Raw genomic sequence first — 14,898 nt, forward strand, 5'->3', positions numbered from 1 at the left:
ATTGAACTGTAAGAGGTGAAGCCAAGATTTGGACCAAGTCAGTCTGGCTTCAGAGTCAGTGCTTCCAACCATGTCCTCTACTGGCTGGAACCAAACGGCGGGAGGCAGGGACCAATTTTCAGAAGATGGAGTGACTTTACTTTCTTGCCAGAAACCTGATAATAGACCCCAACAAACCCCAAGTAGAAATGGGGAGAAACACATCACATCAACAGGACGTGACCCTTATATCCAAAAGGAAGGGTGTGAATATAATGTAGAAACAAAAAAACCCAGGATTTTCTGTTACAGCAAATGTTCAAATAGTTTGACTCTATTTGGCTTATGGTTAAATATACAACTCCACTGAAAGGTTAAGTAAGAGTCAGTTAAGTAATAAGTCTCAAAGGTCCCAGATTCCTTTCACACTTCATTAGGCCTCTTATGAAATCTTGCATTAATGATTGGGCCAAATCTGAGAAAATTGTCATCACATGAAAGAAATCAGAATTTTGTGAAGCATCTGTGTCCAATGTAAAAAGTCAGAAAGTCTAAAGGACAGAGTGACCTTTGCTTTTCAGAAGCTTAAGAAGCAGAAATCCAACAGTTATATTTTAACACTGTCAGAAAATGAGGAAATCAAAGAAACAAGTGAAGAGAATGCATTGTCAAACAGTGTAAATGAGCTGTCTCTTTTTTCATCAAAGATTTTTAAATGTGGAATAAGAAAACAAACAGGGGCAACGCTAAAATACAGCCCTAGGGTCTTGAATAAAACATTACCATGAAAAAAAAGTGGAGCCTTACAGATTGCTTTTTAACCACACTTGTCTTATTATTGACCTTGGGATGGCAACATGACATGGATTGCCAAGGTCCAAGACCTGGTTCTGCTGCTTCCTGGTTTTGGCCTCAAGCCAGCATATTTCTCCCAAAATTCTCTTTTCTCTTCTGTAAAATAAGGGCAATGAACCTGCCTCCTAGGATTGTTGTGAGCTTTATGTTGAATGACACACTGGGAGAGTTTAGACCCAAATAGAAAATCAACGTACATTGCACCTGTTTTCTCTCCTCCCTTATGAGTTCTATTTTCTTAAAACAATCTCCTTTAAATATTTTTATTCCTAAGTTTTTGTTTATAGAAACATAAAATTGTCCAGGGTTAATACCATATCTACACCTCCACGCAGATGGAATATGTGTATAAGAAAATGAGTATAAAGTGTTGGGATATCATATGGAAAGCTTATCATATGTTAAGCTTGGTGTGCTAAAAATAGAACCATATAAAATTCCACATAGGCATGCATCCTGAAAAAGATCACTTGTAATTACACCTACAAATTTTGGTCAATCTTTAACATGATTATACATGTTAAAAAATCAAGAAGTTTTAACTTGTATGGAACCGCAAAAGACCCCGAATAGCCAAAGTAATTTTGAAGAAGAAGACCAAAGCAGGAGGCATCACAATCCCATACTTTAGCCTGCACTACAAAGCTGTAATCATCAAGACAGCATGGTATTGGCACAAAAACAGACACATAGACCAATGGAATAGAATAGAAACCCCAGAATTAGACCCACAAAAGTATGGCCAACTAATCTTCGACAAAGCAGAAAAGAATATCCAATGGAAAAAAGACAGTCTTTTTAACAAATGGTGCTGGGAGAACAGGACAGCAACATGCAGAAGAATGAAACTAGACCACTTTCTCACACCATTCACAAAAATAAACTCAAAATGGATAAAGGACCTGACTGTGAGACAGGAAACCATCAAAACCCTAGAGGAGAAAGCAGGAAAAAAACCTCTCTGACCTCAGCTGCAGCAATTTCTTACTTGACACATCTCCAAAGGCAAGGGAATTAAAAGCAAAAATGAACTATTGGGACCTCATCAAAATAAAATCTGCACTGCAAAGGAAACAATCAACAAAACTAAAAGGCAACCAATGGAATGGGAAAAGATATTTGCAAATGACATATTGGACAAAGGGCTAGTATTCAAAATCTATAAGGAGCTCACCAAACTGCACACCCTAAAAACAAATAATCCAGTAAAGAAATGGCAGAAGACATGAATAGACACTTCTCTAAAGAAGACATCCAGATGGCCAACAGGCACATGAAAAAATGCTCAACGTCGCTCCTCATCAGGGAAATACAAGTCAAAACCACACTGAGATACCACACCTCACGCCAGTCAGAGTGGCCAAAATGAACAAATCAGGAGACTATAGATGCTGGAGAGGATGTGGAGAAACGGGAAACCTCTTGCACTGTTGGTGGGAATGCAAACTGTTGCAGCCGCTCTGGAAAACAGTATGGAGGTTCCTCAAAAAATTAAAAATAGACCTACCCTATGACCCAGCAATAGCACTGCTAGGAATTTACCCAAGGGATACAGGAGTGCTGATGCATAGGGGCACTTGTACTCCAATGTTTATAGCAGCGCTTTCAACAATAGTCAAATTATGGAAAGAGCCTAAATGTCCATCAACTGATGAATGAGGGAATTGTGGTTTATATACACAATGGAATACTACTTGGCAATGAGAAAGAATGAAATATGGCCTTTTGTAGCAACATGGATGGAACTGGAAGGTGTTATACTAAGTGAAATAAGTCATACAGAGAAAGGCAGATACCATATGTTTTCACTCTTACGTGGATCCTGAGAAACTTAACAGAAGACCATGCAGGAGGGGAAGGAAAAAAAAAAAAAAGGTTAGAGAGGGAGGGAGCCAAACCATAAGAGACTATTAAAAACTGAGGACAATCTGAGGGTTGATGGGGGGTGGGAGGGAGAGAAGGGTAGGTGATGGGTATTGAGGAGGGCACCTTTTAGGATGAGCACTGGGTGTTGTCTGGAAACCAATTTGACAATAAATTGCATATTTAAAAAAAATCAAGAAGTTTGATGACTCAGTAATATAGGTTTTTAGAAAAAAAATACCTCCATGTAATTTTTATGATGTTTTATAAACCTTAAGGTAGTAAACAATACACAGTATTATTTTTATTGTAATGTCCTATTGGCTTCTAAAACAATTGGAGATCAAAATCACTCAACATATTAAACTCCAAATTTTTATTCACCAAAATTAATGTGAAATTTAAGTGTAAAGTAAGGAAAGTAGGCTCTCTAGGAAGTTATAACAACATATATAATAGACATAAAGTCAACAAAGATAACAAATAAAAATTTTAGGAGTCTTCCAACAATTTCATCCTCCAGATTGTGGGAGGAGTAGTAGACATTAATATCCAGTTTTTACACGTCATATCCAGGCTGCTCTTGCTCCCTAGGGGAAAGAAAGAGAAAAATATCCTCCAATAAATATATTTATAATCTTGATCCTTTAAAGTCAATTGAATATTTGCACTGTAAAAAAATAGTAATGAGGAAACATCCATACACATCTGTAACCCACTAATAAATTAAAATACTTTGCTCCCTAATGAATTAAAATATTTTCCATCCACTCATTTTGGCCATTTTATATCATAATCATACATTTTTCTACATGGAAAGCATGCCTTTCTTTCTAAAAAGAAACAGCTCAAGGAGCTATCAGAATGACCACTCTCTTGTCATGTTATCAGTAGTCTAGTCATGAAATCTTCTCTGCAAAGTTATTTACAATCATTTATATTGGCATTGGTGAAATTGCCATTCTTCCAACTTGTATGGACTGTATTAAAGGGAAATGAGAATTTGGACACATGCAAAAAGGTAGATGATAAATTTTTTTTTTAATTAAACAGCAAAAGGTCTTTTTAATTTTCTTGATCTTTCCTCAAGATCCTCTCTCTCATTATTTTGGTCACTTAATAAAACACCAAACATTTAATTTCCTCTACATTTCTGTGTTATCCAAATAATTTTTAAAAATAAAGTATTTTACTTTAAAATGCTTTCCAAAAAGTATTATGGAATTTTAAAAGGCATTAACATGCTCTCTGTTTAGCACACTGTTGGAACATCTTACCAAATGCCTGTCAGGTAGGGAGTTTAGAACCATTCTGAACTCCTTTTTCAGGAATGCAAGGTCAAATAAATGAAGTAATTTTCAAAGCCTTGCATCAAAGTTCCTTTTATATACTCAACTTAAAAGTTTTTGAAAGTTGCAATATTGGGGAGGCACCTGGGTGGTTCAGTTGGTTAAGCATCCCACTCTTGGTATCTGCTCAGGTCATGTTCTCACTGTTCGTGAGTTCAAGCCCTGCATCCGGCTCTATGCTGACAGCATGGAGCCTGCTTGGGACTTCTCTCTCCCTCTCTCTTCTCTCCTCCCTAATTCATGCTGTCTCTGTCTCTCTCAAAATAAATAAATAAACTTAAAAAAAATTTTTTAAAGTGGCAATATTGGAGTAGGAAAATATTTTTTACTATTTTTACTAAAAAAACAAAAGACAGGTTGAGTTGCAAGAGAGAATGAGGGGGGGCGGTGGATAAATGAGGTTTGTGCAGTGTTACCTTCTTCCATCGTAGCAGCCTTGGTTAATTTCTGTAGTAACCAGCCCCATTCCTGGAGGAGGGAATGGCATGCTCCAAATTACACAGCAGTCACTAGCAAAGTAAACACCTAGAATTTCCCCGACATTCAACAATTCCTTTTGCCTATGTTTCAGAAACAAAGGGTGAGAGTAATATATGGATTTACAAAATGCCTTTCCTTCCCTCCTATAGCCATAGCCCCAAGCTTGTATTTCTTTAATCTGTGTTCTTAGGGGCACCTTGAATTTCCTTCAACAACAGCAAGAGACCAAAATAGGAAGTGAGAGAAAGACCAGACAGCTGGTGGGGACTGAAGAGTGAGTAGAAACCCTTTCTCATCTGACTTAATCCCAGGTAGTGGTAGATAACACAGCTCCTTGGTTTTCTCTCCATAAGCTTTTGCTAGAACAAAGTGCATTCAGCACAGGTGGTCTCTTAGCAACCTTGGTTCCTGTGTCAAAGCACATTAAAAGGTTTTATTGGATAGTGAGGTTGTGTATGAAGTGGAGGACCAGGGAGCCTACTTGGAGAAACTCTAAAATTACTCTCAAAGAAGTCAGGAAGGAGAGCTCAAAGAGTGGACTTTGGAAAATATGACAGTTGAAGTCTAATTTATCACAGAATTGTACAGCTAAAAACTGAACCTTTAACAGAAAGGTTAAGCGAATTCTAGGATTTTCCTGGAAGGGCAAACATTCACCATACTTTTTAAACAACAATTCTCAGGGGGTGGCAGAATGGGAGAGATGTTTAAAGATATATACTTGGAACTACTAAGTAAGTTCGGAAACCTAAAACACAGTACAGTGATTATGGACAATAAAACTATAGTATAAACATTAAACTTGCTAAGAGACCAGGTTTTAATTGTTTTCAATACTAGAAGAAATGATAATTATGTGATGTGATAAAGGTGTTAGCTATTACTACTACGGCAATCATACTGCAATTTAAATGTATCAAATCAATATGTGGTACACCTCATGTATGCAGTGTTATACGTCAAACACCACTCAATTAAAAACTTCCCTAAAAATTATTTTAAATATATTTGTTTCAGTATCTTCTATGACAACTGTTTATGTAAGACCATAACCCATGCACTTGTGTGTCTGCTATAAATTCTATAAGTTTTCAGACTTTGTATTACTTTTATGAGCAAGTTAGAAAGTGGAGGAGTACATTTATTACAAAAGACCAGGCTGTAAAATTTAGGCACAAATGAAAGATTATGTATCCAATGAAATGATGGTTATTGCAACTATGAGATAATAAAAATGCTACTTAGAAAATTATGTTTAAATATTTAAATAACATTAAAAGCCATACCTTATGACCACCCATTACACTCCTAGAAATATACCCTAGGCATGGTTATCCTGCACCGGGACACAGATCCAAATATTGTTCATAATATTCTCCACTTAGAAATAACCCAAATGCCCATTAGTACATAAATAGATAAATTCATATAATGGAATATTATTCAATTATGAAAATTAAGCTACAACTAATACAACAGCAGGGGTAATTTTACAATCACAATATTGAAGTTTTAAAAAGCAAGGCACCAAAGAAATACACAGTGTACAGATACTTACATAAAGCAAAGAAACAGCTAAAAGTGCACAGTTTAGGGGTGCATATGCAGATGGCAACAGTGTTGGAGGTAAATTTATCAAGAAAAGCAAGGGATTGGCTAGCATAAATCAGGATAGTGGTCAGTGACGGGGGGTGGGGAGTTGTGGCCGGATGAGACACATCCAGCACCATTTCATTTCTTGCCCTGTGTGGCGGTTACACTGGCAATCAATTTTTAACCACTTGACAAACAGTACATGTAAGTTTTATGTGCTTTTCTATATGTATGTTAGACTTCACAAGTGAAATATTTAAAAAGAAAAGAAAAGAAAACCGAGAAAGATCTATAAATGATCACAGAGCCTGTGTTTGGAAGGAAGGACTCTATGTGATTTTTTATCCGTGCTTTTTCCATTTCTCACATTTTCCTTTAAAAGGATGTTGCTTCCCTTAGAAAATAAGGAAAGTAGTTTCAAAACTGCCAGTCTTCTTCCTTGTCCATATAATGAAAAGTAATGTATACTGATTTTTTGTCAAAACAATCACTTAAACAAGTATGAACTTGGGAAAATTAGATCAGTGAAACATTTTAATGACAATATGCAACTTACGTGAAAAAGTACAAATAAGATATTTTTAATTAAAATGCTTCACTGACAAACTTAATTTTCCTTGAGTTCATTCTAAGTCTGTGGCTAAAGAACATGTTCTTGTCTCAAAGTGCTCATGATAAACAGGAATATGGGCATTTCCTGTTTGGTTCTTCTGCTTGATGATAGATCTGTTTCAAGATCTAAATCAGTGGAAGGATGCAGATTTGTAACATCGCAAGTTTACTGATGCACTCAGATTTTACTGTGGATTAAAACTATGAGTGTAACTACTCTTTGATTTACATTTTGCCTAATTGGTTCTTACTTACCTAGAAGCTTCATAATCAGATGTTTTTTTTCTCCAGGATTGGAGGGACATTCCTTTTGGGGGAAAAACTATTTAACAGCAGCAACTTTCAGGAGGAAAAAAGTGATTGCTAGTGTTTTTTATTGGCTATAACATGCACCCAAAATACAAATTTCAAACAAATTAGGACACTTCTAGAAGTATGCTATAACATATTGAATGTGACTATCTCAAGACCATGGTCCTATCTTGAACGTGATATTTAAAAATCATAATTAAAATAATATCACCTCCAATTTCTGATGTAAGACATCCAAGATTATTCTGGGCCAAATATATTTCATGTTGAAATTTCAGATGACTCCAAATTATTTATCGTCTCATTTGAATGCCTCTACCTACCTTTCTTTTCCCTATTTCCAGAAGGAAGTGGGAATCAATTTATTATTTTATAGAATGTTGTACTGAAAATACTCTGTTATCTAGTTTTTTAAACTTGTATTTATTTTATCTTCTGACCCCACTAATAGTTCAAATAATCTAATTCAAATTGACCTGTTCATTGTTTACTGAATGGTTGAAAAGTGGTATCCCACAAAGTAAGTTAGACAAATGAAGAGTAACAACAAACTTTGGTCTCTGGAAGTTGAATTTCACTGTATTCCTTGTTCTTCACCCTGCCATCAGCTTGTACGCTCTTGCCTTTAAAACCTTTATAGTCTTGTTTTTAAATAAAATGGGGCTTCTCAAATCAACTCTGACTTCTATGACCACAAGAAGAATGCATTTGCTAAATGGCTTGGCCCTCCAGTAAGGCTCACCATTTTTTCAACTTCTTCCAACCTCTACTATTTCCCCTTATTAGGCATGGATTCTTGATCAAGACAAAGAACAGAACATACTTTGGAAAGTCTCATTTTCAATCAAAAGAAAAACACTTTTCATTGGATTAAAGTTTATAGTCTTAAACTCTTCAGTCATGTTTCAAAAATATTTCCTTTTTTGACAAGAATTTGCTAATCCTACTCATGTTTCCATCAGTATCTAATGGTCAATATTGACCAAAGTTCCCTGGAGATACATGTTGAAAAATGACAAATAATGGAAATCTGTCCATTTTTATTTAATAGGTCACTTAAGTAAAATACAATAATTACTATTTATTGAGGGTCTAGCATGTGCCATGCTGTGATTATGTGCTATTAGGAGATGTAGCGACTATCCAAGGCCACGCAGTATTCTGTGCTGGATCCTAGATTCTACTAAGCCAGGACTCTAGTCCCCAGATGGCACCATCTTTCAACTACATAGATTTGTTAGTGTTTTCAAATGAAGAGTTACTTTTGAGGGGCACAAGGTGGCTCAGTCAGTTGAGCAGCCAACTTTTCATTTCAGCTCAGGTCACAATCTCACAGTTGGTGGGTTTGAGCCCTGCATCCAGGCTCTGTGCTGACATCGTGGAGCCTGCCTGGGATTCTCTCTCTCCCCCTCTCTATCTGCCCCTCTCCTGCTCATACTCTCTTTGTCTCTCTCTTTCAAAATAAATAAACATTAAAAAATAAAAAAGAAAGAAAAGTTACTTTCGAAAAGATATGTATTACAATAGAAATTGACCATACTGAAACGGAAATACCCACACGTAATTATTAATAACTACTCTTCCTCTTTGGTCCTGGCTCCTTTCTGTGTATGTGAACTGCTGGTCGAATAATGGGTTGGACAGTCTTGCAATTCTGAGAATGAGAACCCTGAACTTGCCAGGATATCTATACAACAGCCAGTTGTTCATTTATTCACATCAAAATAATCTGGTCTTTGTAAGCGGGACACTCACAGACTACCAATGTGATCTTACTGTCTAGCAACCAGGTTTGCTGAAAGCAGAGGTTTTTAAACCTATTTTATTAGCTCTCTTATTTGCAATTTTATTCTTGTTTATTATTACTTTGCTATCTACACACTGATCAACTTGTGACTGACAAGCGTTTCCCCATGACCTCCTTAACATTAGCTATACAAAGAAATAACAAGAATGTTTTCAGGCCATAGTGGTTGAGAGATGCGTCTGAAATCAGACTGATGGGGTTTCACTCAAATCTGCTACTTACCATGAGACCTTGGACAAATTATATGAACTCTGTGCCTTAGTTAGCCCTTCTATAAAAAGGGGATGAAAATAATAGTACCTATTTCTTAGGGCAGTATGAGAATGAAATGAGATGATACTTATGCCTGGCAAGTACACATAACAAGCAGTGATAACTATTATTAATTATATTCTAGCATATTACCTCCTAGATGGTATCCTTTGAATGAATCATTCTTCTCAGTTTCTCCTTAAACACCTAAACACACAAAACCATGACACGTTTACTCATCCTTTGAAACCCAGCATAACCCCCTCTGTGATCCATCCTGACTTCCTCAGGCAGAATTTAAGACAGGTTGTCTATGACATTGCACTTCACTACCCTGTATTATATTCATTTGTTTGCATAGACCACCCCATAGGCTGTTGCTGGCTTTCTAGCAAGTGAAGATGACGTTACCCACCCTGGATCCCAGTGCCTTGTAGTATATGACACCAATTCATTTTCAACAAATAACGATTTAAAAACTGCACGTAAAGTAGAGGCTTTTTCAGAAGACTGAAAATTCACTTTGTTTAAATGACAACTACAATAAGAAAAACACATATATTAAGTGTACCTTTCCCGAAAATATTTTAAAAATAAAATCTCAAAGTTGGGTGCCTTCTGTTTGTCTCTAAATGGAAAATATCTTTCTCATAAAACTTATGTTCAATAAAATTATCTTTTAGAAACTTGATAAGTCATATGGGAGCTATGTCTTGCTAGTGTTTTTGCTTCTGTATTTGTTTTTTGCTTGTAATTAGGGAACCAAGTCAAGTTGTTGGAAGGCAACAAAAATGTGGCACCAACAATATGGGATTTTAGGATAGGAATGACTTGTTGGGATGGCTACCGTTTCTACAGCATAATGGAGATTTGCCCCTTTAAGACTCCAGAAATGGATGTTGGTGTGGCAAGCAACTCGTCAAATTTGAGTCATTCAGAAGTTAACTAAAAACTCAGGCCTAGCCAAATGGATTTTGTGTGTTAGGTAAGTTTCTAAAATTTGTGTTCAAGTTGCATTTTCTGAACTAGGTAAGGCTCAATTAGATTCTGCCCAAAGCTGAATCATGTAAGAAAGGAAACTGAACACAAATCTGAGAAATTAATTCAGCAATGATGAGTCTTGTATGAGACAAAGCTTGTTGAATGAGAATCATAATAAGCGGCATATGGATTTACACTTAAATGTTTGCAGGCACGATTGTTGTTCCTTGTTTCCTGATTAAGACAGGATTTCCAACAGATTTTTCTCTTTCCAGCTAAGAAAAACAATAGTAGATAAAGGCCTGAAATATGCGTGGAAATGTTGGCACTGGAAGAGATTTCTGAAATTTCGTAAACTTCCCCTTGGACAAACGAGGCCCAGAGAAGTACAGGAAGTACAGCAGCTTGCCTGAGGCTCCACAGATACTTTTGTTAAGAAGTACTATCATAATTGTCTCAGCAGTTTTCTGACATTTGAGATAAATTGGATTCTGCATTTCACCAGACTTGGCCACTTAGAGAGGTTCTACCTTCATTACCTCCGAAATTCTTTGATACAGGCCAAGGTAAGACCAGAGAGTCTAAAACAAAGTAAGTCACAAGTGAAAACTGGAACACTTGGCAGGTCAGACTCATGAGGCCAGAACTTGACAAAGTGGACTTCGATTGAAAAAAAAAAAAAAAAGTACATTTTGTCACAGATGGTCAGTCAACAGAGGAGAGCGAAGAGAGAGCATAGGTTTTAGAGCCAGACGGAACTGGTTTTAGATCCTGGTTCTGGCTAGTATTACCTTGTAGCCTTGGACCTGGCATTAACCTCATCTACCTTATCTGGAGAGCAGAGATAACATCTGTCTTGCAGGGAGTTAAAAGGATTTTATTTGTAACTATCTAACTATTGTTAGGAAGGGCCTGCAAATGCTTTGATTTAAATCTCATAAAACCTTATATCGTGAGTAATTAGCACTCCTATTACCTTAGGGAAACTGAAGAGCAGAGAGGTTAAATAAACTACTCAAGATCACACACCAGGGACAACCAGATATTTGGATGAAGGTCTGTTTGGCTCCAAAGCTTTAGCCACTGCAGTATCTCAGGACTGGTAAAAAGGTAAGCCAAGAGCCCAGCATGCCACCTCACACTTGATACAGTAGAGGTTATTACAGTGAAGCAGCAGAATCAGAAAATGGCCACTTCCCCGCAGCCCAACTACAGGGAACAGAGAAGAGTGACTCAGATGAATGAGAGGAAACCAAAGGACCTAGACAGGAAAGGCCCAGGAAATTGAGGCAGGTGTGCAGACAAGTGGGCAGCAGGGTGCTGGCTTGCCTGGCAGCACTCACGATGGTCCACCTCATCCCCAGTGGGGTGGGAGCAGGTGGGATTCCCAGATCTGTGAGGTTTGGGCCTTCCTGGGCAATCCATGACCATTCCTCAAATGTTTGAAGTACGTATCTTGGCCCTAAAATGAGCTATTTTTCTACACACGAACCAACATCTCTTGCTAATCATCCATTACAAGACTTCTGAAGGTTGAGATTTCCCACTGCCACATTCCTGCCCCAAATAGGAGATTGTGCATGGCCCCTAAGAAGACATAAATTGCCCAGTTACAGGCATTTAATATGAAGAAATCTTCTGGAACCAAAATAATCAAAATGTTATCAACCTTCTTCCTGCCAAGTTCCCCAACCCTCTGCATTAATCACTGCTGCAGAGCACACTTACCAGGCTCGATGAACTGCTCAGAGCCTGGCTGGGGGTCAGCCCTGCACCGTTTCAGCAGGAAGCCCCAGCACAGCAGTGCATCCAATGTGTGTCCTGCCATGATGTGAGGAAGCAGGAGTGAGACCGGGGATGTCTGTTTGTTAGGTCTGTGTTTTTCACCTGCAGAATTCATAGAGCCAAAGCAGTGCCGCTCCGAGTCGGGGGCTGGCAAGTGGAGGAGAGTGGAGAATGTCTGCGCCTGTGGGAGTTCTAAAAAGCATCTGGCAAAACCTTTCAAACTACTTTCTTGGCCTGCAACACACACTCTGCATAAATTCACTGGTGGCAATTTTTTATTCATTAAGGTACAGATTTGATTTCAGAAACCAGCTAAGTGCTTTTCGGAGTCCAGTTTAGCTGAGAAGGTAGATGGCTAGGTTGGAGAACAGAATTTCAAGTTAAATGAAAGTCTGTGGCCTTTTTTAAGGCAGAATTATATTTCCAGCATTTAGCACAGACCTGAGAGCAAAATAGGTGCTGAGTTAAGAAGTGATCAGGGAGGTGGGGGGTAGAGGGGTGAGGATGAAATGCAACTTTAAGGTGCGACTCTTCTATGCCTTTCCAGCTCATTACTTAGAAGTTGAACCCAAGGAGGAGCCCTGAAAGCCTCTGAATCGCTTTCCAAGAATGTACAGACTTCCAAGGGGATGTACAACCAATAATGCCTGTTTTTGGTGAATCAGTTTTGCATGTGAAGGCCCTGTGGAGTCTGGGCCCTGTCTGTATTCTGCCTGTACTTTTCATGTCCCATGAAACAAGCCCATTCTGACTGGTAGCAGAATCACTCGTGAAATGACTTCTTTCTTCTAGTACCGTCAGAGGTCATTGAAGCATTGTAACCTGGCTCCATGTCTTGCACACAATAGGAATGAAATAAACTTGTGCATAATGAAAGTCCATAGAGGAAAGAAACCTCATATCCTGAGTTACAGGGGAACACTTTGGGAAGCAGGTACTCTTTGAGACAACCTTTCTTTCTGTCTCATCTAGTCACAGAATGACTAGATGAGATCTAGTCATTCCCCATCTAGCAATGGGGAAGAACTGGTCCCTTCAGACCACAGAAGTACATAACCAAAGGAAAATTTTTAGAATGCTGGTTAATGTAGAGCAGGTAAGTTTATGGAAATAATAGCCTACACTGTGAGGTTGTTTGGGGAGGTTTGTTGCCATCATTGATCTTAGCTAGAGCCTAATGTCCCTAACAGCTAACCATATGCCATCTTCAACATTCACATGGCTTACCCATCCTAAAGATGAAGTCCTTAAAAGCAGTAAAAACAAATTATTGTCTCTACCATTTAGATTAGTATTTCCCACCAAAGACCACACTGGGGGCCCTAGACCTGAATTTGAAACAAACAAGAGATATAAAGAAGATTCAGGACAAATTCAAATGAGGGATTTCATAAATAATGTTATAATACTTGGCCATTTATATACATTACGAGTAAACCCCACTCCCTTATAAAAGAAGTTATGACTCTCATTTTATGAATGAGGAAACTGAGGCTCAGAGAGGTTGAGTACTTGCTTAAGCTCACACAATTTGTCAGCGATCCAAGCCAGGGTTCAACACCAGGCCATCATCTGCCTCCTTCCAATTCACTCTTATGTCTTCTTTACACATTTTATTTAGAAGCCTGATACACATGTTCAAGGACACTGAAAATATGTAACCAAAACAAGAAACTATATTAGTCCGTGGTCCTGAAGAATGACTGGATTGTCCGGTTTCAGGTCAGCACACAAGGACTGAGAAGGGCATTGGCCTTTCTGAGCTTCAAGGTCCTCCTTTTCCAGACAGAAAACACCGTGACCTACTTTTCAGGACTCTCAGAAGCAACCATTATAAAGGAGGCTGCAAAGACAAAGCATTTGGCTAAAACAAGAAGGCAATGAATCGCTGGAACAAGACAGGTGCCGTGTCTGAACCAAATCTGAAACATGGGAAAATGACAAGACCCATGTCTCCCGTCCAGCTCTCCCTTGCACACACTTCCCATATGTGAGGTTCCTCTTCGAAACCACTGGAGCTATAGGAATACCAAACATATCACAAGGTGTGGTCGAATAATTTAGGAATTATTAATCCCTTGCTTCTCGCCCTGCCTTTTTTTAGCCAGAAGGAAATGAGAGGAATACAATTCTAATTCATTAATCTACAACAAGCTGTCCAAAAATTGGAGAGCTGTTGAAACACAGTGAGGGGAAATGGTCTTTAGGAGTCCCAGTTTTAGCTTTCTGTATTGTCCCCCTATGAGAAGCAAACAGGGGTTACACTAAACTTCCCTCCTACATCAACATTTTCCAATGCCGTAAAACTTACTGTACAGGGTCTCAATAGGTGAAGTCCAAAGTCAAGGAGATGATCTCTCTTTTGTGAAAAACACCATATGCTCTTAGGTGGATCAGAAGGCCCACTGGGCTGTTATTAATAACTGGCTTAGAGCTTTATGAAGAAACATGAGCCAAACTGTCACGGGAGGAGGCAAATGGGAAGGAACTGACAGGCACAGGTGGATAACTTATAACAAAAATACACTTAGGCCCACATAAGAGCCGGAACAAACCATGAGAGGGGAGCAGCTCCCCGACCCCAGCAATCAATAGACCCTTATGTCAAATGTTCTAAGAATTAAACAATAACTAACAAAAATAACGTCTTACTCTCTTGGAAAGCACAATGACTCATTTAATGTTACGCTGTCCTTTGTTCTTCTGAGCTATTCTTTTCCATGGATATCTGAATGCCCTTTCAAATTTCTACGTTTTGCCTTGTTTACTTTGACTTCCCCCTGTTTTGAAAATACATAAACAAATGGATTTTCAAGTGCACATTATCATTATGAGATTTGCTTATCTGTAAGCATATCAGTCTCTCCCCCTTAGGAACCCAAAACAATTCCTGGAAAAGTGTATGTATGTGTGTGCCTTGTGGGGGAGGGGCGGAATGGATCTGGGAATAGTATCATAAAAGTGAACTCATAGATTGAGAGTCTGAAGAATGAAAGCACAATCACAACCTGGTCACTGGTTTGTAGGGGT

At 38.3% G+C, this 14,898-nt stretch overlaps 1 protein-coding gene across 1 annotated transcript; it reads right to left on the reverse strand.

Annotated features, from left to right (window-relative positions):
• Positions 1 to 3,050: 3,050 nt before the first annotated feature.
• Positions 3,051 to 14,296, reverse strand: MRLN (myoregulin). Its single transcript, XM_025918457.2, is given in 5 exon segments — positions 3,051 to 3,225; positions 3,228 to 3,277; positions 4,813 to 4,934; positions 9,256 to 9,309; positions 14,180 to 14,296. Coding segments are annotated over 3 exon segments (237 nt in total). The 5' UTR covers positions 4,902 to 4,934; positions 9,256 to 9,309; positions 14,180 to 14,296; the 3' UTR covers positions 3,051 to 3,127.
• Positions 14,297 to 14,898: the final 602 nt, after the last annotated feature.

The sequence above is a fragment of the Puma concolor genome, chromosome D2 (genome assembly GCF_028749965.1).
Source record: "Puma concolor isolate L17-30 chromosome D2, mPumCon1.1.hap2, whole genome shotgun sequence".
Classification (NCBI taxonomy): Eukaryota; Metazoa; Chordata; class Mammalia; order Carnivora; family Felidae; genus Puma; species Puma concolor.